The following is a 22875-nucleotide window of genomic DNA, read 5'->3' as shown; positions in this document are numbered from 1 at the left end:
CTGTTCCCCTTTGAGAATTCCTCCTAACTTTGTGCACATCTTTTTGATTTTCCAGTTATTGTAATTCACCCCTCCCCATACCACCAACATCTGCTTTTTCTTCTGTTAATGTTGGATTCCAGACTTGAGACTTGAGTTGAGACTTGAGTTGAAAGTATCTTGCAAGGACTTGAGACTCGACTCGAGACTTGAATGTACAGGCTTGAGATATGACTTCAGACTTGGAGTAAAAGACTTCACTTCTTATTGGAGTTATATCTGGGAAATCTGAGTTATATCTGGAAACTCTGAGATTAATCTACTCCAGCTACAGACGGACTAAGAGTAAGTAAGGGACACATACTAAGGTGCTATCAGATCAACACGTATTGAGAGGTGATGACAAAGACTGTCATTTGATAAACAGATGTTTTCTTTACAAGTGATGCATTTACTCTAAACCAGGTTGTTCTTTAACACCATTTAACTTACACTACCAAATGAGTAATCCTCCATCTAGTGTAAACATTAAAACATTGACTCTTTTTTAAAATTAGTTAATTTCATGCTCTGCTTTGGCACCTACATTTTCACCAATCAAAAATAACTTTCCTAGTTCGGCCCTCTCTGTGATGCATGATACCTTGTCCTTTTACACTGGGCCCTTGAAGTCTGTGTATTAGTTTTGACTGGCGAAAACAGATTCCAAAGTCAACATTGAATAGTTTTGCACAAGATATGTGCATGACATGTTTTCCCAGACAGCATGTTTCAATCTTGGCAGCTGGTGGGGTGGGATGGGTTCTATAGATTTATCCGATAGCAAAGCTGGATTAATTATTCACTTTCTCCTTATTATGTTTAAACATTAATTTCAGATCCTGGGTGTGATGGCTACACAGTCCAGCTTTTGAAGAATCCAGAATGGTTGAATTTGGAGATATCTTGAAAGCTGTGGGAGAATTTGGGAGGTTTCAGAAATGGCTGGTGCTGCTGATCTGCATCCCAAATTTTCTCACCCCCTTTCACATATTTGGCCAACAGTTCATTGTTATGGACGTGTTGCATTATTGCAAAACAAACTGGCTACATGGCTTAAACCTGACCAAAGAGCAGGAGCTGAACTTGACAATTCCTAAGAAACCAGATGGGTCTCTAGAGGAATGCAGAATGTATACTCCTGTGCAAGAGGATCTCGAATCAATCCTAAAATATGGACTCAATGCCACAGAAAAATGCCAGTCTGGCTGGGTGTATCCTGAGACTTCAAAGCCAACTTTGTTGACAGAGGTAGGTACTTGACATTTGTTGGGAAAGAAATGCAAGTCTATCTCTCTTGAAATGTGTGTGTGCGTGTGCGTGCGCACGTGTTATATACAACCTGCCCTTACTCTTAAATACTCTAAATGATTTTTCGATTTGGTGTTCTTCTATCATCCTTACAACACAAATCTGGACAAAGAAATAAGATGGGGACAGTTGTGAAAGATCATAGTGGCACTGAAAGACAAGACATCAAAGCATGGCACTGATTCTATCAAACTCTCTGTCTCTCTATTTAATGTAGAGTCTCCTAGTTATGGGGTATAAATACAGTATAGTAATAACAATTCTGGTTGGAATTTACTTGGGGGCTTACATGTTTGTGCATGGATTTACATCTGTGGAAAATAAAACTGAGCACTTTTGCAACATTCATATTCAGCAAGGGGCTGCTCTTATGTCTCGACATAAGGACACTCACAAAGTGACCATTGCACATTGAAACTGATGCACAACAGGATCCAAGGCACATTGGCACTGATGTTCATTGGGGATGGCCATGCATGTTAATAGCATCTGACATGCATTGGACACCCTAGCCGGTGTCCCATTACACATCTCTGCAATTCACTAATGTGGTTCCTTACTGCCACTGCTATATAGCTATGTATATGGGAAGTTACACAACATAGAAAGGTCTAGCCAATATCAACAATGACAGTGACATCAACAGCAGCAACAACAGATCCTACCTTTCTACCAAGTTGGCTCATAGTATGGGTTAAGACAGATTACAGATAAAAGCAATGTAGAATACAAACATTAAAAACAATTAAACAAGCCACCCTATTAAAAACACTGATTTAAAACAGTTTAGAATTCCAAACAGAGTGATGAGAATAAAAGTAGAGCATCCCCCCTCCCCATTGAAAAGATGCTTCTGCAACTGCAAGTTAACAGTCAAAAGCCTTATAAATAAAAAGGCCATCACCTGCTAAAAGAAAGAGAACAAAGAGAGGGCCAGTCTAGCCTCATGTGGCAAGGAGTCCCACAGGATCAGAGCAGCCACCGGAAATGTAAGTTTCATTGGAGGCTGGTGGTGTTCAAGACCGAGAGATGGATGTTCTTCCTATGTCAGCAAATTTAGAAGCTTATTTTAGTGAACAAAACAGGTACATGATATATATAGGAAGCCACTGCTTATCTGATGGATTAGGGACCAGAGGACTGACAAAAAGTGGAATTGGTTGAAAAGTGGAACCCACTATTAGCATTTGGCTTGCAAATGCATTTTGCCACTGAAAATGTAAACAACACACTGTACAGTTGCCCCTCCTAACCTACAGATCTGGGATCTGCGCCCTTGAATATCCATGGAGGGGCAACCTCCGCAATTTCCAGTGGCATGCACACCTGGGCCACATGTGTGGGGGCATGTCCCATTCAAGCCTATGAGGCCTAAATATGTGCGAGCCTCCATTTTCATGGGGGGTCCAGAATGAATCCCCCATAAAAATGGAGGGCCAATTGTATATGACTTTTGAATGTGTGTAAAGCTGAATTAACATACAATAGATATACAAAAGTGCACATGAGTGGTCCCAAATGAGTCTTGTAGGTAAGAAGAACTGACAAAAACAACAACAGATCTGCTGTTGAATTAATGGAACTGAGCTGTAATTTGCAAGTGTTGAAAGAGCGAGGCGATAGAAAATGAAGTATTAAAAGACAGGGAAAGCTTGTAGTCCCCCTCAGCAATGTATACTTACACCAATGGAGCATGTTTTTGTGAAACAGATTGTTCCCAAACCATCTAGGGTCATCAGTAGTATCCCCTCATAAGAAAAGGGTCTCCTGAGTCCTGACAGGCAGCTTGTATTCTGTCATGTTTCTCCTATGTGACACCCATCAAAGCATGGAAAAGCACAATCTTTCCAGATGTACTGACTGGGTGTTTGAGAACTGCAAAAGTCTATGGTACTCAGCCAGTTTTGGAAATGGGTTCAGCCTCTTGGGAATCCAATGAGCCACCAGCCTCTACTGTTCTCCAGCCAAGAGTTTGGGACAGAGAGGCAAAGGAAGAGATATGCCCCCTGACATAAGGGTATCCAGTTGCTTCCACTGTGTTAAACTTCTATATTTGTAACTGGAATCTTACAAATCTGCTCTGCTCTTTTGGCACAATGAAAACTAAATCTCTAAGGCCAGAGTCTAGAAGAGTCTCTCCGAATCTTTCAGTCCTACATGGCAATGCTGGTAGCTGCAGCTTTTGCAAGCTTTGCTCTATGCCTGTCCTTGGAACTTTTTACCACTTGAGGAATACAGACATTTGAGAACATGGCGAAGAAGTTAATATTTTTGAATGCATTTCCATGCTAAAGCCTCCTTTTGTTGCACATTGAAGGTGTTCTAACCCTGTCATCTCCTTCAGGATCTAGTCCTCTATGCTGCAGGAGCTTTTTTCATGTGAGAGGGCCCATACAGACAGGCCAAAATGAAGCTGCTTCAGGTCAGGTCTTTAGGACTAAAGCGTGGCTTTGGCATGGCTTCCGGACTCTTAGGACACATGCATCATTCAAACAGCATACCTCCAAAGTGACCTGAAGCAGCTTTATTTTGGCCTGTCTGTATGGGGCCATAGTATACCAAAATGCCATAGAATCATAGAATCATAGAGTTGGAAGAGACCACAAGGGCCATCCAGTCCAACCCCATTCTGCCATGCAGGAATTCTCAATCAAAGCATCCTCGACAGATGGCCATCCAGCCTGTGTTTGAAGACTTCCAAGGAGGGAGACTTCACTACACTCCAGGGGAGCGTGTTCCACTGTTGAACAGCTCTTACTGTCAGGAAGTTCCTCCTAATGTTGAGGTGGAATCTCTGTTCTGGTAGCTTGCATCCATTGCTCTGGGTCCTAGTCTCTGGAACAGCAGAAAACAAGCTTGCTCCCTCCTCAGTGTGACACCCTTTCAAATACTTAAACAGGGCTATCATATCACCTCTTAACTTTTTCTTTTCCAGGCTAAACATACCCAGCTCAAGTCGTTCCTCATAGGGCATGGTTTCCAGACCCTTCACCATTTTAGTCACACTCCTTTGGACACGCTCCAGTGTGCATTTTTCATGTACATTTCTCAGGAGTACATCCCTGGGGTTGTTATCCTAGGTTTATTTTTATTTCTTGTTTGCTATATTTTATTATTTAATTGTTAATATATATTAATATGTATTATGTTCAATTATTTATGTAGAATGTATGCCATAGGCAGGTTTATTTTATTCTATTCTGTTTTTTAACTGATCGTATGTACAGAACTGTGTAAATTTACAGCGCTTTATAAATAAAACATAATAATAATAATAATAATGAAAGAAGTACTGTAACATGTGCCTTTTCTGTTCTTTAGAGACTTCAAGGAATCATTCCCTCTCAGCAACAGATAAGATTCCCCCCCTATTTATGTCAGGTTTCAGGGTTAAACTCTTACTTGGAGCAGAGATTATTTTTTATTAAAGTTTTAGTTAGCTGGCAATTTGAATGACACATTAACCTGGCCCAAGCATTGAGGAAGGCAACGTGCTAAACTCCAGAGATATGGACAGGTATTTAGCTACATCATAGTCAAATAAAAAGGAGATGCCAAAGGAGTAATTGAGGGTAAGGTACGTGGAACATCTTCATATAAGACCTGGAGAATTAGCTTTCTAGTGGCTCCATGCCAGATGGATGGTGAATCTGCTTTAGCCTTTCTTCCGAATTTGGGAGGACTATCTGCCTCCCAAATGGGTCTTTCCCCCCCCTTTATTAAACTAGCCAACACTAACATAGATGGATGAGTGAGAAAGTGGGTTCTGTTGAGCCTTTCTAAAAAGCCTGTTTACTTCTCTGAAGAGAACACAATTTGAGGTCAGAAATCTTTTATTTTCTTGATGATTGGACATTTGAAAAGCATATGAAGAAAAGCATACACATTTCTAAAATTTCATAAGCACATGCTTTGGTCAGTGGGTGGGTAATGTGTACATTATTGACAACAATCAAAATACGTGAAAATAAGACTAAAAAGTTTTTGACACATTAACAAGTCAATACAGGTTTGAAAGGTTAAAATGCTTTAAAACCATGTGCACAAGCCTTTTGAAGTGAGTCATTTAGGCCCAAAGTGTATTGACCTCACTGGTGGGACGCAGAGGAGGAAGACCTTGCTCTGTGTTTGCCAAGCCTCTGTCATTAAGCAAACTCTGGGGTTTGAAATACCCCATTTCTAATACTCAGTAATATATTTGTTATGTGCCTCCAAGGTAACTTTGGCTGCATCTACAATGCAGAAATAATGCAGTTTGACAACTCTTTTACTGGCATGGCTCAGTGCTACGGAAATCTAGGATCTGTAATTTTGTCAGAGATGTAGCATTCGCTTTCAGAGAGCGCTGGTGCCACAACAAACTACAAATCCCAGGATCCCATAGGATGGAGCTATGACAGCTAAAGCAGTGTCATACTGCCTTATTTCTGCAGTGCAGATGCAACCCTTGGTGTATATGGGTCCTATCTTGGGGTTTTCTTAGCATTTCTTCAGAGCAGGTTTGCAATTGTCTTCCTTTGAGGCTAAGAGAGTGTGACTTGTCCAAGATCACCCAGTGGGTTTCTGTGGCTGAGAGGGGATTCGAACCCTGGACTTCTGGAGGCCTAGTCTAACGCTCAGTAATAAATAATACACACCAAAATGTTTGGTTTTTGTCATTTCCCCACCTAATGCAGAGTTGACTCAATTAAATGAGAGTATAATTTGCATTTCTCCATTTCTGATGGGAAGAAATGATCATTTTCAAAGTTTCCTAGTAATTGGGGTGCCTTAGACTATGGAGTTATTTGAAAAAGTTATTTGAAAAAGATTTTGTCTTCTTCTCTTTTAGTTTAATTTGGTTTGTGACCAGAAAGACCTACACGACATCTCTCAGTCCATATTCATGGCAGGTCTTCTGGTCGGAGCCCTTGTCTTTGGCCCATTGAGTGACAGGTAAAGATAATCTTGAACTTTCTCTGTGTTGTGTTTTGTGTGTGTTTGTGTGTGTAAGGAATATGCCACATTTCCCCCTAGGGATAACCATTTCTTTCCTTTCTTTAAGAAATATGTTGTAATGTGGCAATGGCAGTGAAGTGCCTTTGCAGTGATAGCATGCAGCTTTCATGGCAATGGGACGGGGAATCAGTCCTGAGTTTTATTCCAAAGTTTAAAGGGGAGATCAAAAGTGCTGAACTATTACATGGTGCCCTTTACATCACACAGTTATTGACAGTACCTTCCTTCCTTCCTAGCATTTATACCCCACCCTTCAGCCAAAAAGGCTCCCAGTTGTGTACCTTCAAGTAATTTCTGACTTATGGCAACCCTCAGGTGAACGCTGAACCTTTCATAGGCTTTTCTTAGCCAGATTTGTCCAGAGGGGCTTTGCCATTGCCTTCCTCTGAGAATGAGAGAATGTGACTTGCCCAAGGTCACACAATAGATTTCTGTGGTCGAGTTGGGATTCAAACTTTGGTCTCCCAGTGTCCCAAACAGAAACCACTACATCATGTGAGTGATTCCTGGGAATTGTAGTTCAGTGAATCCTCTGGATCAGAATTCTAAATGCCTCCTTCACTGCCACTAGCAATAGCGATAGCGATAGCATTTATTTTTCTATACTGCTTATCAGTAAACTCAGCACTCTCTAAGCAGTTTACAGTCTGTAAGCCAGTTGCCCCCAACAAGCTGGGTACTCATTTTACTGATCTACGAAAGGATGGAAGGCTGAGTCAGCCTTGGAGGCCTCTGGGATTGAACTCACAACATTGTGGCTACAGTACCAACATTGTGGCTGCAGTACCAACATTGTGGCTACAGTACCAGCGGCTGATACACCAGCTGCACCCTTTCCTAAAAGTAAGGGGCTGCGAAACTGTAGTACATGCAATGATAATCTCACAACTCAATTTCTATAACACACTTTACATGGGGCTACCCTTGTGCTTAGTTTGGAAGGTTCAATGAGTACAGAATATGGCAGCCAGGTTGGTTACTGGAAGATCTAGGAGTGACCACATAACACCCATCTTAAAGTCACTCCGCTGACTGCCTATTGGCTTCCAGGCACAGAACAAGGCATTGGTTATCACCTTTAAAGTGCTACATGGCTTGGGTCCAACCTATCTAAGGGATCACCTACTTCCGTATAATACGCCCTGCACCCTCAGGTCCTCTGGGAGGAATTTATGGCAGCCGATAAAGACCAGAATAACAGCAACCTCTCAGAGGATATTTTCCACAACCACTCCCAGACTGTGGAATGGCTTGCCGGAAGAAATCCGTCAAATCACATGCTTAGACAGCTTTAAAAAAGCTGTTAAGATGGATCTCTTCCGGCAGGCTTTCCCTGAATAGAATGACTCAGCTATGAATAAATTCTCCCCTTCTTATGTAGCGTGCCAGCACTTGTACTATTGTACTGTTGACAATACTCTTATTTTAACAGATCAATTTTAATTGTATTATGTTTAATTTTTTTAGGGGGGGTAGATATTATGTTGTATATGTATTGTGTACTGTATATTGGTGCTGTTTTAATATGTAAGCCGCTTTGATTGCCCTACAACAGAAAAGCGTGATACAAATAAAAGTTTTATTTATTATTTAACCATGATGCTACCAGGATTTCAGAAGATGCACTCATGATGGTTAAAGTGGAATCATAGCACTATAAATGAGTACTGTGATGAGCATGTGTGGTTGCTTCACAACTATTTTTTGGGGGGATGGGGAACAGGCATTCAGCCCACAAACCTTGCAGATAATATTTTCTTTCCTTCCTCCCTATCTCACTTTTGCTCTGTTTTCCCAATACTCACTAAAGAACTTTCAGATTGGCTTTAAATGCATAGTGCACTGATGTGTCCATTTCTAGTACCTGCTCCACTCCTGGCCCTCTCTGTTCCCCAACAGTGCCTTGGAGTGATGTTATAAAAGAGGCATTGTCAGAAATTAAAATGGCTTCTAGGCACAGCAGTCCTGTGCTGTTCTGAATGCTGGGAAGAGGTTGGATAAACAAAGGAGAGAGATCCATGCCTGATATTAGCAATGGGCTTTGCTGGGGCTGGGGCAGTGATCAAAAAGTACCAGGTGCTCTGGTATAGCAGGTAGCATGGCAAATTTCATTATTAAAAAAAAATCATGTTTCTGGCAAGCCTTAGGGCTATGAGGAAACCTTTTAAAATCGATGGGCAGTGCCCAGTGAAAGAAACAAGAGCAAAGTTTGGGCAGTTGGTGGGACAGAGACTTGGATGTCCTGCTTGCTCTGTATATATTGATGCAAATAATTTATGCAAAACATGTTCTTCCAGAGGCATGCAGGAAATCACAGGGAGGAGAATGTGGGCAGCTATTGGGTGTGCCTTAATAACAAATATGTCCCACTACAATCAAGGAGAATGCAACATGGAATGCTAAGATTTGACCTATTCTATGCAAAAGATTCTTGCATTACCAACTTCTTTCTTCTCTCAGTCTGCAGCTACACTGTAGAAGTAATGCCGTTTGACACCACTTTAACTGCCAGGGCTCAATGCTAGGAATTTGGGGATTTGTTGTTTGGTGAGATATTTAGCCTTCTCTGTCAGAGAGCACTGGTGCGACAATAAACAACAAATCCCAGGATTCTGTAGGATGGAGCGCTGACAGTTAAAGTGGTGTCAAACTGCATTAATTCTGCAGTGTTGCAGCAGCCTCAGCTAATCTCAAAGGTGCTACAAGAGCCCTTTGCACACTGATCCAGACTAACATGGCTTTGCCTTTGATGGATCATTCAGGGTCCTCACTGCTTGTGCAAGGTGGACTCTAAGGAGATTATTATACAGGGGATGGGACATAATTGTCCTGTCCGTCCTGATTGTGGGAAGGACTTTCAGATGATGTTGTGCTTATCCGGACATTATCTCATCTGGAAAGCATGAGTGACAAAGACTTTCACATGACACTGCACTGATCCCATCGTTGTCCCATCATTGTCCCATCATTGTCCCATCATTGTCCCATCATTGAAGTGGCATTGCTCAGCATTTTGCATTAACAGGAGTTCCCGTTAATGCAATGCCACTTCAATGACAGGATAATGATATCTGAATGCCTTTTGCATGATCGCTGACACAGACAGGGTAAAGCTGGGGGAGTGATCCCATTCCTATCCTGTCTGTGTGTGATAATCTCCTAAGAGCTCTGCATTGGTGGCATGATGATAAATGGTAGCAGATAGGTAGCCCTGGCTATGCACTGCAATTGCACGCCGCCACCAGAAAAGGCACAGGCAATTTTCCAAGCCATCCATCCCATAACTTCTTTGTTCCAAGGATTGATCACAGTCAGGCATTAAAGAATGATCTAGATCTAAGTGGAGCTGGGCTTTTTCACTGCCAAAACTGAATACTATATTTTCCACTGTAAATCTGTGTGAATTGACCTTTGGATGCAGATTGGGACTATATGTACATGAATCCAAATGAAAATCTTGGGGTACTGTGCACAGATGATCTCAATATTAGGCTACTTCAATGGGCTCTGTGTTGGGCCAGTGGTGGCTGGTGGCTTACATGTTAGTGGGGTGGTGAATCTGGTCCAGGTTTTAGTCTACACTCTACAGAACCTATTGAAAGTGTTGAACCTATTTTGAGGTTCAGTATCTAGGATAGCTCTTGTGATAGCTGGACTAAAACCCAGAATAAATTCACCACTCCACAGCCATCCTTGTGTAAGACTACTGCAAAGGCAGCAGTCAGGTTCTTAGTGAGAGCTACTACCATGTGCATAAAACCCTTATGCTGAAAAACAAACAAATCTATATTGCTTTCCAGTTAGATTTTGAGCCAGGTTCAAGGTGCTACTTTTGGATTAAAAATACTGTAGCTGGCATTCAGCTTGAGACTTGCACCTTCATAAATGACCTTATGTGCATGCAAAATTGAACTGAGTGGTTTCACAATGCTCACATTCATCTAGAGGCTGCCATGGCATTATAACATGTGGACCTCCATTGTCCAATGGTAGCCAATGGAGTGATAGTGGAGTCACCACAGCTTGATGTGCAATTTGGACCATCCGCGATGCACATCCAGACACCTTCTAGGAAGTGCCAGAGCACCATGAGAGCACCTGATGCACATCAGAAGTGTCCAATGTGCCTCAGAAATGCCTGATGTACATCAGAAGTGCCTTTTATTAAGACTTTTGTTGCATGGGCATGCCTGCAAAGTGTACTTTGACTTTCTTCACAATGATTAGATGCAAGTCTTGATCTGTGCATTGCAGACAGACTGACACATGGATTGTTTTTCCTTCCATCAGGATCGGTAGTCGATGGTCCATCTTGCTCCAGCTTCTCCTCATGGGCTCCTTTGGTGTCGGGTCAGGTTTCGCACCAACCTTCGCCGTCTACATTATCTTGAGATTCGTCGTGGGGGCCGCATTTGCTGGGATCAGTATCAGCATGGCAGCTTTAAGTAAGATGCCTGGGTTTAGATCTTGCCATCCTGACAACGTCCAGTCTGGTTATCTGCTCTAAAATAACCCCATCACCCTCCTTCCCTCTCCCAATTTAGCTCTCTATCTGTTTAGTATTTTTAAAAGCAGGAATGGGCACTAGAATGGTATTAGAAGAATTTGCCCTGACTCTCCATATGCAGATTTTTGGATTTTCAAACCCCCAAATGCCCCTTAATTTTAGGTCCTCTGAATGTGGATAGCAATCTTGGCACATTTTTGACTGTCCCTGGGTTATTTTAGGCATGTCACTTTGACTAGGATTCTAGGAGTTTGGGTCTAAAAAAATAACTTTTCTAAGTCTTGGACCTGACTTTTTGAATGTGACCAAGAAATAAAATAATGTTACTTAAACTGTTTTAATCTTCTCTTAGACAATAGTCTTTGTTGTTGTGCCTTCAAGTCATTTCTGAACAGCTAAAGATGTATAAATCTAGTTAACTGTTCTGCATTCATGAGCACTACTCAGAGCCTTATCGCACAAGAAAAGAATGCTGAAATGGAATGGGAAAGTAGTAGCTTCCTTCATGCTTCTCCACGTGATATCATAGTACTTCTATATTTTTTGTGGGTTTTTCGGGCTACTTCATAGTACTTTTGTTTTCTTCCTGAGGGAGACGGTAATAAAGTGTGCCTTTTGTTGTTTTGGAAAAATCAGTTTAACAAAAGGCTTGCTTTTATGACCATCTAGCTTGGGAAGAGAACAGAAGTGCTATGACAGCATGCAGAGAGGCACAGAGAAAGCCACTACTCTTCTGCTCCATTTTGGCTTTCTTTTCTTATGCGATAAGGCTCTTACTTATGATTGTGACACTATTGCCATGATTTACTGAGCATTAGGAGAAGGAGATCCATTCTGCTGGTGATCAAGGCATGGGTGAATGATGCGTCAAGGAGATTTGGGGAGGCTGGGCCAGGATAGATTACTCAGTCAACTATACAGGGGCCCTTAGGATCCACTGGGTTTTGATTCCAGGACTGTCCCCCCCCCCCCCCCCAGTGGATACCAAAATCCGTGGATGCTCAAGTCCCAGTAAATACTGTGGCATAGTAAAATGCTGTTCCTTATATAAAATGAAAAAAATCAAAGTTTGATTTGGGGAATTTATATTTTTGGAATATTTTCAATCTGTGGATGCTTGAATCCGTGGATAAAAAAATCCATGGATATGGAGAGCCAACTGTACTTGTTATACATCAGGTCAGGTACTTCACTAAGTACATGATGCAGAATATTGTCTGTAATTCATTGGCAAGCAAAAGGCTTTCGATACATCAGAGATGGACTGTGATTCCTTTCAGCTTCTGAGTGGGTCGGAGCCGCCTATCGCCCGCTGGCACAGGTGACTACCCACTGCAGCAATGCCTTGGGTCAGATGGCCCTGGCAGGCTTGGCCTACTCCATTCATGACTGGAGGATGTATCAAGTAGCTGGCTCTGCTCCTGTCTTCGTGCTCTTTTTCTACATATGGTGAGTGGATTGTGCCCAAGAACTGTATGATGGCTGACTGGACTGGATGAAGAGCTGGGTGGGAAATTAACCTTTCATACTGTCCAAGATTTCTAAGATGAAAACTGGGATGGTGAGGCCAAGCAACATCAGAGTGTGCTCAAGATGACAAAAGCTATTAATGATGAAGAAGGCACAAGCTAGGCAAGGTTACAGCAGTTTGCTTTTCACTGAGCCTGCTGGGGAGGGCAAGATTCTGCCTGTCTTCTCTCTCTCTTGCTGAGTTAATCGAGTACAAACTGTATCTGCATTTTGAACTGAATTTGAAGCAACTGAAATAAGCTGAGAACAAAGTGGGAAATGAGGGAGAGAAGAGAGAAAATTCAAAACCTTAAAAGCAGCTGAAAAAGTGGGATGGTAGAGGACTAATCAAGACTATCCCTGCTAATTCAGGTGCACCTTTTTTGGATTACAATTCACCTAGGGGATTCTAGTAGCTGTAGTCCAAAAAAGTAGCTTTTCTGAACTGGAGGCATGACGTAATTTACATTCAATCTGTAGTGACATGAACTTATTCCCATGCCATGTTTTAATATCGTTCCCCCAATGGATGTGATGTGAGACTGGCAATTATATTTACCAAGGACTTTGCCTATTGCAACTAGAAAGTACATTCTGATATTGGAGGCAACTGTCAATATTTTCATTTAACCAAGCCTTTGAGGATGATGCCTTTTTAAACTGAACATTGCAAGCATGAGGCATCCACTGCTGGGCTATTATCTCTGGTTTAATTCTTAATTATATGCTCAGCTGCCAACATTTTAGCAAGGTGGGAAGCAGCATTCAAACATGGTTACTTTGATGCAGGACATGTTGCACAAGCACAGGAAAAAAAATGAAATGGGACGAAAATGAGATGTGATACAAGCTACAGTATTTCAACAGCTTGTTGGTACTACTGGATAAGAACACTGTCATGCATCCCACTCCACTCAGAACATTTCCTGGCACATTAATCTGCTGTGCTTCATGGCCTCTTGTACTTTGCAGGGTCCTCCCTAATTCTGCTCGATGGCTTGTGACAAAAGGGAAGTTTGAGGAAGCCAAACAGCTGCTTCGAAAAGCCGCCTCCATCAACAAACGGACTGTCCCGGAAGAACTACTCAATCAGGTGTTCAAAAGGCTGGGATGCCTATTGCTCCTCTTAAGATAAGAACGGGGAGAGAAATGAACACCAAACACCCCCCAAAAGGTGGCTCTGTGTGTGTGTATGTGTGTGTGATTAAGGAAAAAAGGTACAGTCAGCCCTCCATATCCACTGACTTTTTATAGAGCATCTACAGCCTGAAAATATTTTAAATATATCAGTTCCAAAAAGCAAACCATGATTTTGCCATTTTATATAAATGGGCCACCATTTGACTCTCCTATTGTATTTAATGGAACTTGAGCATCCATGGATTTTGGTATCCATCTCAGTGCATATCAAGGGCCCACCTTATAAGAGAAAGAGAAAACTAGATGGCTGATTGTGGCAAAAAGGAGACGTTCATGCCCTGCAACATTCCTTAACTCTTTAATTTTTTTTTTGCTGGGGACTCCTCTTCGGCTCCTTGGCTGTTGGCCTGTGAAGACGATATGATCATTTTCTAAATAGTTTATATAGTTTCATTATGTTGCTGTATGTTTAATTTTCATTATTGCAATTTATGAGTTTTTGCATTATTGTTAAAGAAGCATGCACAAGTTCCAGACTTTCATGGTTAGTCTTTTTTGTCACTTAGTTTAGAGACCTTCTGTGTGTAAGAGTGTATTGCACAGGACTCAGTTTTGTCCCAATTTTGTTTAACATATACATAACACTGTTGGGAGAGATGGTCTGGATTTTTGGGTTCAGGTGTCACCTGTATCTTGATGATGCCCAACATAGTCAGCAATACAGTTGGCCGTCCACATTTGTGGCTTTGACTTTTGCAGATTTGACTATTTGCATTTTTGATTAATGTGTTCTCTCTGGGAATCTTCTGATCCTCCAGTGCAACTCTTCCAGAAGTTAACCATAGAATTGTGCTGGGAAAGCTAGATGTTCCTAGAGAAAACACTTCTCTAGGCATTTGTGGGTCCTCCAGCTTCTTTACTCCAAAAAGTGGCAGATAATGGGCCCCACCTGCTCTGGCTTTTAGTCTGAATCTATTTTGGGAGAGCCAGTATGGCACAGTGGTTTGAATGTTGGACTACAACTCTGGAGGCCTGGGTTTGATTCTCAGCTTAGCCATCAAACCCATTGGGTGACCTTGGGCAAATCACACTCTCTCAGTTTCAAGGGAAGGCAATGGCAAACCTCTTCTGAACAAATCCTGCCGAGAAAACCCCATGACAGGTTTGCCTTAGCATTGCCATAAGTTGGAAATGACTGGAAGGCACACTGCAACAACATGTTGGGCATCAGGTTCAGCACTTTGGATAGCTCCTTGACTGTTTGAGCTCCCCCCCCCCCCAACATATGCTGCATCTACACTACAGAATTAAGGCAGTTTGACACCACTTTAATTGTCATGACTCAGTGGGATATGTAGTATTGTGAGCTATTTAGCCTTTTCTGTCAGAAAACTCCAGTGCCACAACAAACTACACACCCTAGGATTCTATAGGATGGAGCCACTAGAGTTAAAGTAGTGTCAAACTGCTTTAATTTTGCAGTGTGGTAGCAGCCATGGAGGCCACTAGGTACCCCTGAGACAAATGTCCGTGCCCTCCTGATGTGTCCAGAGTCCTGGGAGCTCCAGTTTAAAGTAGCTTTCCCAAGTTCTGTTTGCAAGTAACTCATTGGTTTTTTTACTTCCAAGTAACTCATTATTTATGAGCAATTCAACATCTGAACTTCTGGGCTCTGTGAAGAACATACATCAGTTTTCATTGATGTTTTGTCTCCTGTGTTTTGTTTGCTTTGAAGATGGCTCCTGAGGAGAAGGTGAAATCTGGGAGTGTCCTGGATCTTTTCAAAATGCCACATCTACGGCGCACAACTTTAATCATGATCTGGGTTTGGTGAGTGTTCAAAATTAAAATAACTGAGTAACAGGTTTTGTGGTTTTGATCTGGTATGCAGTACAGTGAAATTGTTTCATTGTTAGACTAGTTATTTTCTTGGTCATGTTAGGTGAAGCATTTGGGGTGTTGTAGTCCTACAAGTAACGTTTCCAGGCTCTGATGAATTATTAGCTCATCCAGGTGAATGGTTATAAAGGATAAAAACCGAGTCCTCTTTGTTTTATTCTCAGGTTTGCTGACAGTCTTGTTTATTATGGCGTGAGTCTCCATGTTGGAGATTTCGGCTTGGACATCTACATGACTCAACTCATCTTTGGAGCAGTTGAAATACCAGCTCGCTTCTCCTGCGTTTTCCTGCTTCAGTGGTTGGGGAGGAAGAAATGCCAGGCAGCTTGGTTACTCCTGGGTGGGATTGTGTGCTTGTTCATTCCTGTTGTTCCAAAAGGTACAATAAATCAATAAATCAATCATGAAATGTTTTTGAAATTCATGCTATTTATACAAGATGTGCTTGGTTGACAAAGGCAACAGTCGTGATCTAATAGCCACAGTCAGCCAGGGTGGTTTCAGAATGATCCGTATGGGTTTGAGAATCCTCTAGGGTGGCCAGCAAGGCTTGGAAAAACTGGCTGGTGGATTTTGGGAATTGTAGTCCAAAAAGGAACTTTTCTAAATTATGGTGGCCACTAATATATGATTGATCCATGTGTGATTAGAATGATCTCTGATGCTAAAACACCTCTGTATTACTACAAGAATAAATCATAGAGTCATGAGGGATCTTAAAGATCACCTAGTCCAACGTTCAATGCAGGATCTGCAATCTGGAATACATCTGTAGCATTCCTGAGAGATGGCCACTTGGGTTGCTACCACACTGCAAAATTAATGCAGTTTGACCCCACTTTAAATGCCATGGCTTCATCCTATGGAATGCAGGGATTTGTAGTTTGTTGTGGCCCTGGAGCTCTCAGACAGAGGAGGTTAAATAGTTCACAAAACTACAAATCCCAAAATTCCAGGCATTGAGCCATGGCAGTTAGAGTGGTGTCAAACTGCATTATTTCTGCAGTGCAGATTAAACCTAAGTTTCTGCTTAAATAGTTTCAGAGAAGAAGAGAGAACTACAGGTACCATCCAAGGTGGACTATCCCACTGCTGAATAGCTAGCACTGTTTGGATGTTTCCCCTAATGTTTATCCCAAATCTACTTTCCTGCAATTTCCACTCATTGGCTCTAGTCCCACCACTGCAGAATGCAAGCTTCACCACCAAGCCATAGAATGCCCCTTAACTGGGCATCAAGACCATTCTAACCCCAAGTGGATTTATGGGTGGCAATAGCTAGGAATCCAATAATAATAAATAGGTCTGCAGAGGATATCTGAAAAGAAAGTTAAACATTTTGCTAAGTCAATGTTTTTTCTTCTTCTAGAATTCCTTGCCATACTCAGTTGTGGCCTATTTAATGGTGTCTTCTATCTTTGTTCAGATTTCCCTGTGATTGTGACAACACTGGCAGTTATTGGAAAATCTTCTTTAGCTGCCTCTTTTTCAACCAGCTATGTGTTTTCTTCAGAGGTATTCCCCACCGTCGTCAGGTGAAAATCTTTTTATTTTGCCATGAAAGCCACAAATAGTCTAGTGGCACCATAAAGGCTAATAGGTTTTATTTGGAATAAGCTTTTGTGGACTATGACACACTTTGTGAGGGGCAAGACATGTTGATACAACTACCACCCTCCCTAAATGTTTGCAGTCGAAACATATTTGGCCTTAGAAATGGAATTACATTTTTCAGCTGTTTTTTCCAGAAGTCTTGCCCCCTTTATAGACATATAATTTGGCAAATAGCTATCCTTCTTGGTGGTTCATACCAGCTAACAATATAATCCAATTAAAAAATACAGTTGGCCCTCTGCATTTGCCGGAGTTACGGATGCAGGACCCTGACGAAAGTGGAAAAAACACAAATTATATATATATATATATATATATATATATACACACACACACACATACTGGGGAAGATACCTCTCTCGGCATTTGTAGTGCAACTCTATAGTGCAACTCTATGGTCAACTTCTGCATTTATGCACAAGCGCGAAGAATATTTTAACAGTATTTGTGCATCCATCAGCATGTTGGATAGCATGCACAGCTCGGTGTGTTTGAAGTCCTTGCAACATGAATTCTTTCCTTTGTTGACTTCACAAAGTATTCCTGCAAAACAGTGTTGGGGAAACCTTGGCCTTCCAGATGTTTGGGGCTTCAGTTCTCTGAAGCTCCAGCTGTAGTGGCAAAGGGATTGTGTCAACCTCCGGAGAGCCAAAGGTTTCCTAGGCCATTTTAAAAAGTGAGCTACTTGATGGTATTATAGAATGTGTTTTGCTTTGCAAACTTTCTGCTGGCAGGATAACTATCTGTGTTTATTATATGTTTGGGCACAACTTGTGTTTTGCTTCTTTTGCCAGGCAAACTGGCTTAGGGTTGTGTTCTATGGCTGCCCGGGTGGCTGGCATCCTCTCACCACTAGTTGGTCTCCTGGACAAGATCCACCCGGCTATTCCCATGTCACTGTTGGGAGCCACCGCACTCATTGGAGGCGTGCTCTGCTTTTTTCTTCCGGAGACACGGGACAAAGATCTTCAAGACGACACTAATGTCAAATCCACCTCCAGCGTGCGGTGAGTTGGAGGCCATTCTGTTAGCCTATAAACCACTGTTCTGTTGGCCTCTGACTACCAGACAACTGGGAATTTCTTTCCCCTGCTGCAGGCCTGTCTGCCAACAGAAAATCAGCTCCAGAGAAGTTTCTAGTTCTTTAGAACTGGTGTTACCCAAAATGCTAGGGTCAGGGGAGGACACCCATAACCAATGTATTTTAGGGGAATTTCTGTACTTATCTCAAAGGAGAGATATACTGTGCGCCCGCGCCATACGCGGGCACGCCATACGTGGTCTTGAGCATATGCGCTCAAACCGCGGCGCGCGGGGCGGAAGGGGTGGCATGTCCCATTCAATTGAATGGGCGCACGCGCCCGTTGCGCCCCTGTGCACCCCCGCGCCGCTGCGCCGCCGCACACGAGCCCCATTGTTTCCAATGGGGCTCGAGCATAGGTGGAATTTGCCTTACGTGGAGGGATCCAGAACGGATCCCCCGCGTAAGGCGAGGACGCACTGTAGTATGACTTGGGTAACTTTGGTCTAGGGATCAACCCAACTATACTGAGTCAAGATCACACAGGAGTTCCAGTAGCAGGGTTTAAAATAAGAATTATAGTTTATTGATGGGAATCAGGAATACACACACACTGAGACAGTGTGCCTGCTTGCTACCAAGCAAAGACCAACGTGGTTTGCTACCTGTATACAGACCTTGAAAATAGCATTGGGGGGGGGGGGGGGCAGAAACCTGAAGTACAAGGGCTAAATCGTTTTTGGATAGTTTCCCAGGATTGGAAAGAAAGGTGTGAAACCGGATTGAATGCGGTGGATGATTGGAGCAAATACTTGAGACAAAAGGGACTATGCTGACCCTTTATCCAACTAGATGAGCCCAGTCCTATACCTGCCATAATCTCTTCACCCTCTCCAGACACAATAGGATATGCTGGAAAATTCCAGTGGTTTCATCAAGGTGCGTGCCTCGCAGCCTCTTCCTTGCTAGCTCCTATGTCCAGGAATCGCATGTATCGAGGCTTCTGAGCATGATTAATTTTGGGTCACCTGTGCCAAACTTTATTAATTTATATCCAATGGGGAAGGGTAAGCAGGGGCTGATCTTGGGCTTACACAGGTTTTTTGGGGGTGTTCAGTAGTCTGAAGATAAAACTATTCTGTGTTTTATCACACAAAGGAGATTGGGAGTTTATCCCATGTGCAATATAATATATCACCATTTTTGCTTTATTTGAAGGATGCTTTAAATGTGCTTTAATCTCTCTTTAATGCCAAAGTTAGCCCCAGTGTGATAAACTCCCTATGATGGAAGGAAATCCTTTCAGTAAGACCACTTCTTTGGATTCTGGGTACTGAACAGTTCAGTACAAGAAGGAAAGATAGGCACGCTTTTCAAATTGTGTGCTTTTCTAGCCTTTTCTATGATTTTCCAGGACTGGTCATTGTTTTCTACTACTTGTGCCTGGTAAAATTTCTAGTAAATCTCCAGGGTTAACACAAAACATTAAGGAGCTATCCAAGCCACTGTATATATTTGAGGATAAGCTTCAGTAGCATGCATAGCGCCCTTGAAATTCATACTAATGGGATTATTTATATTTATTTTCCCACTGATGAAGAATCCACCAGCCATTAGTGGCTTGTATTATTATTTATTGAGGGAGAGGGAGAAAAGAAAAAGAAAAGGAGCAAGCTCTCTTTCTGTCTTTAGAGGGGTTCTCCCCTGTTCACTCTCAAATTATTTCTGTTTGTCAAAGGTAACCAGGCAAGTGGCAATTTGAAAACCTGCACTGAAGATATGGCAATGCAGGAGGTGAGGATAGTGGGTGATGGGGAGCTGCTTTTAATCATGTTGAACAATATTCCTTTCCTTAGGTCCAACAAGGTTGTCAATGGATGGACAGAACAGAAGGAAGATGGACAAATCACAGAATCCACCAAGAGTACATATTTCTAGTGGCAATGGCAGATGCCTGTGGAGTCCGAAGGAATGAAGAGACACATAGTTTTCTACGGAGACAGGCAAATGTTCTTGATTCTAACACTCTAGACTTTCCAGACACATGCTTTGGTTCTTCCAGAAAATATGCAATCGATCACATCCAGATTATCCAGAAAGGCCCAGTCTTCCTTTTTCCTTATTATTTAAGATACACTCATATTGGGAAAGGCTACAGGGTCCCTCTGAACAGAGTTAAGAAACAGTCTCCCTCCTTTTTTCCTTTTCTTTTAGAGTTCATGCACTTCAGTGCAATTCAGTGCTGATCAACAAACTCTAAGGCAGGGGTGTCCTTCCAGATGTTTTTGACATCCACTCTCCATTGTCCATGCTAGCAAGGGCAGCATAGGAATTGCCACTCAATAACATCTGGAGGGCCACACATTGCCCATCCCTAAAAATATTATTTTTAGGTGATATGCCTAGTCTTTTTATCTTTATCTGCCATCAATGTAACAGAAAGAGATGAATGGTGCTGAGGTATAGACTGAAACAGCTCAGTCTGTTTCTGGTCTGTGTCACTTTCTCTTGTATCCAACAATAGGTTCATTCCATCTAATTTTTGCTTAAACTGTGTTGTTTTTTAAATGCATTTAAAATTCACTTATATTTTAATAGTATACAGCATTGTTCTATATTTCCTTTGTGAAATATGTGGATTTTTATTTCCAATTTTTGACCTGAGAACTGCCTCACAAAATGTGGGGACACACTCCAAAGAAGCGGGTTTCAAGCCATTTATTAGACTGGGAAGTGTGAATTGGATTGCTTTGCTTACACATAAGGATGAAAAGAAATTTCCCCCCAGCCTCATCAAAAGCAAAACCTTTCACTAGGATATTTGTCTTACAAGTGGTGATGGGGAAACTATTCTCCTACTTTAGGCTGACATCAAAAGTATCCTGTTTGCTAAATTTAATCCATCCATCCATCCATCCAACTTGGTACCCCAAAGGCATGATTCTCCCAAAACTCAGATGCTGTGATGCAACCTTGCAATAGATCTTGGCCGTCATCCTGTCTGTGACATAAGCAGATGTAACTGGAGGTGAAAATGAAACTAAAAGTTATGGCTGATTGTTGAACTTTTTTGTTCATTGTGGAGGGAGGAATTCACCATCTCCCTGGGGCAACAATAAAAAGACTCACAAGACTGAGCTTTCCCTTATCCATTCCTCCGCAGCCATTTACTGGCTGCAAGAAAGTGGACAGCATTCGAGACTCGTCTGACTATTTCTCTATAGACAGAAGCAGAATGACAAAGGCATCCTTTGAGATTGGGGTGTGCATGTGTTATCTGGAAGTTCTGGAGGATGCCACTGTTGTTCTTTGTTTGTTAGAGGCACAGAGCAAAACACTTCTCTGATGGCCGCCCTCCACTGTCCACTAAGTGACTGTGGAAAGAGTGCCTCACAAAAGGAGTTGTTCTGTGGGAGGAGAAATGGGAGACATATTGTAGTTTCACCTGAGTGGAACATTACTATACATTTCCTTGACCACTGTTTTGAACTTATTTTGTATGAATGACCATATTGTTCCAGCATTTTTAAAAGGGAACCATCACACAGTATCCATTCAAGGTCGGCTAGCACCCTGCTGGTGAATTACAAATGGCAGTAGTTGACTTACACCATCACAACTCCATTTTTTTGTTGGTTGTGGACACAACATGTAATGCCTCCAACCCCCCCCCCCCCCCCCCCCCCGTGAGCAGTATAGCCACCCTCCAACACAACCATTTCCATGTTGTTGGATAGTAGGAAGATGCGTGGGGATGCATCCAGCTATTTTCCTGTAGCTGGATGTGCTGCAAGGATGCCATCCACAGAGATATGCTGACAATCCCCAGTGGTTTCTGTAGATGCCTTTCACAGCACATCTAGCTACAAGAAAATAGCTGTATGCATCCACATTCGCCCCCTCACTCTCCAACAACATGGTAATGGCTGTGTTGGGGGATTGTGCTGCTTACAAGATGTGGTTTTTGTTTTTTTTGGAAGGATAACATCGAAGGACAGAGCTATGTGATGCATGTACCTGTCCTGCTGCAGCATCTTGGGCATAGTTTCCCATTGTAGTTTTTATCCTGGTTGGAAGGGACTGCAAGGACCATCTAGCATGACCTCTACTATGCAGGAATGCACAACTGTAGCACTCTCAAGAGATACCCACCCAACCTCTGTTTAATAACTTCAAAAGAAAGAGGGTCCACCAACCTCCAAGGCAGTCTATTCCACTGTCAGACATTATTTACAGTAAAAGAAAAAAAGAGTTCTTCCTAATGTTTGGACTGAATCTCTTTTGTTGGATTTGAATCCATTGGCTTGTGTCTTAAAATCTGTTTATGGTGTGAGCTGCAAAATATGCAGCGTGGGCATGCATAGCTGATGGAACTGACCCACAAGATTGTGAGATTATTGCAGTTGAGGAAATAGGAGACCTGGGAAGACATGAATTGCAAAGGTAAATTTATCTTTCTGAAGCTGTAACAGAACCACACAGCCTTCACCTTAGACATGGAGAGCCTGCCCAAGTAGCTGGCATGATATATCAGTGTGCCAACTGGAAATGCCCTAGTCGTGGCGGTGATCATAATATACTTGTTGCATAGGTGGGGTCTAAACAGAAATATGGCAGGACATTATTTTCTGCTATTAAATGCTATTTTCTGTGATATACAGCCATGTGCAAATTTTGAGTAAAATAAGTCCAAAAATGTGAAGATTCCTGTCAGTCCAAGATGCTTCTCATCAGGATTTGTCAACACATGAAAAACACATTTTCTAACCATTTCCCCAATGTTTTTGAATTTTCGTTTGATCCCTAATGCTCAGTCTTCCAGTTCCTCAGGTTGTGGATTTATTTAAAAAAATAACCT

General features: G+C 42.1%; 1 protein-coding gene across 1 annotated transcript; it reads left to right on the top strand.

Moving 5' to 3' along the window:
• The first annotated feature begins 903 nt into the window (after window positions 1–903).
• On the top strand, window positions 904–21136 carry LOC149310085 (solute carrier family 22 member 13-like). Its single transcript, XM_089533665.1, has 10 exons — window positions 904–1269; window positions 6161–6264; window positions 10618–10772; window positions 12115–12283; window positions 13316–13436; window positions 15219–15313; window positions 15547–15761; window positions 16809–16917; window positions 17791–18003; window positions 19874–21136. The coding sequence occupies exons 1-10, from the start codon at window positions 904–906 to the stop codon at window positions 19953–19955; spliced, it is 1629 nt and encodes a 542-aa protein (XP_089389791.1). The 3' UTR covers window positions 19956–21136.
• The last annotated feature ends 1739 nt before the right edge of the window (window positions 21137–22875 follow it).

The sequence above is a fragment of the Sceloporus occidentalis genome, unplaced genomic scaffold, assembly GCF_023333645.1.
Source record: "Sceloporus occidentalis isolate IW3139 unplaced genomic scaffold, rSceOcc1.0.p SCAF_7, whole genome shotgun sequence".
Lineage (NCBI taxonomy): Eukaryota > Metazoa > Chordata > Lepidosauria > Squamata > Phrynosomatidae > Sceloporus > Sceloporus occidentalis.
The sequence above is the reverse complement of the archived record's forward strand: the minus strand, read 5'-3'. Positions and strand labels throughout refer to the sequence as shown.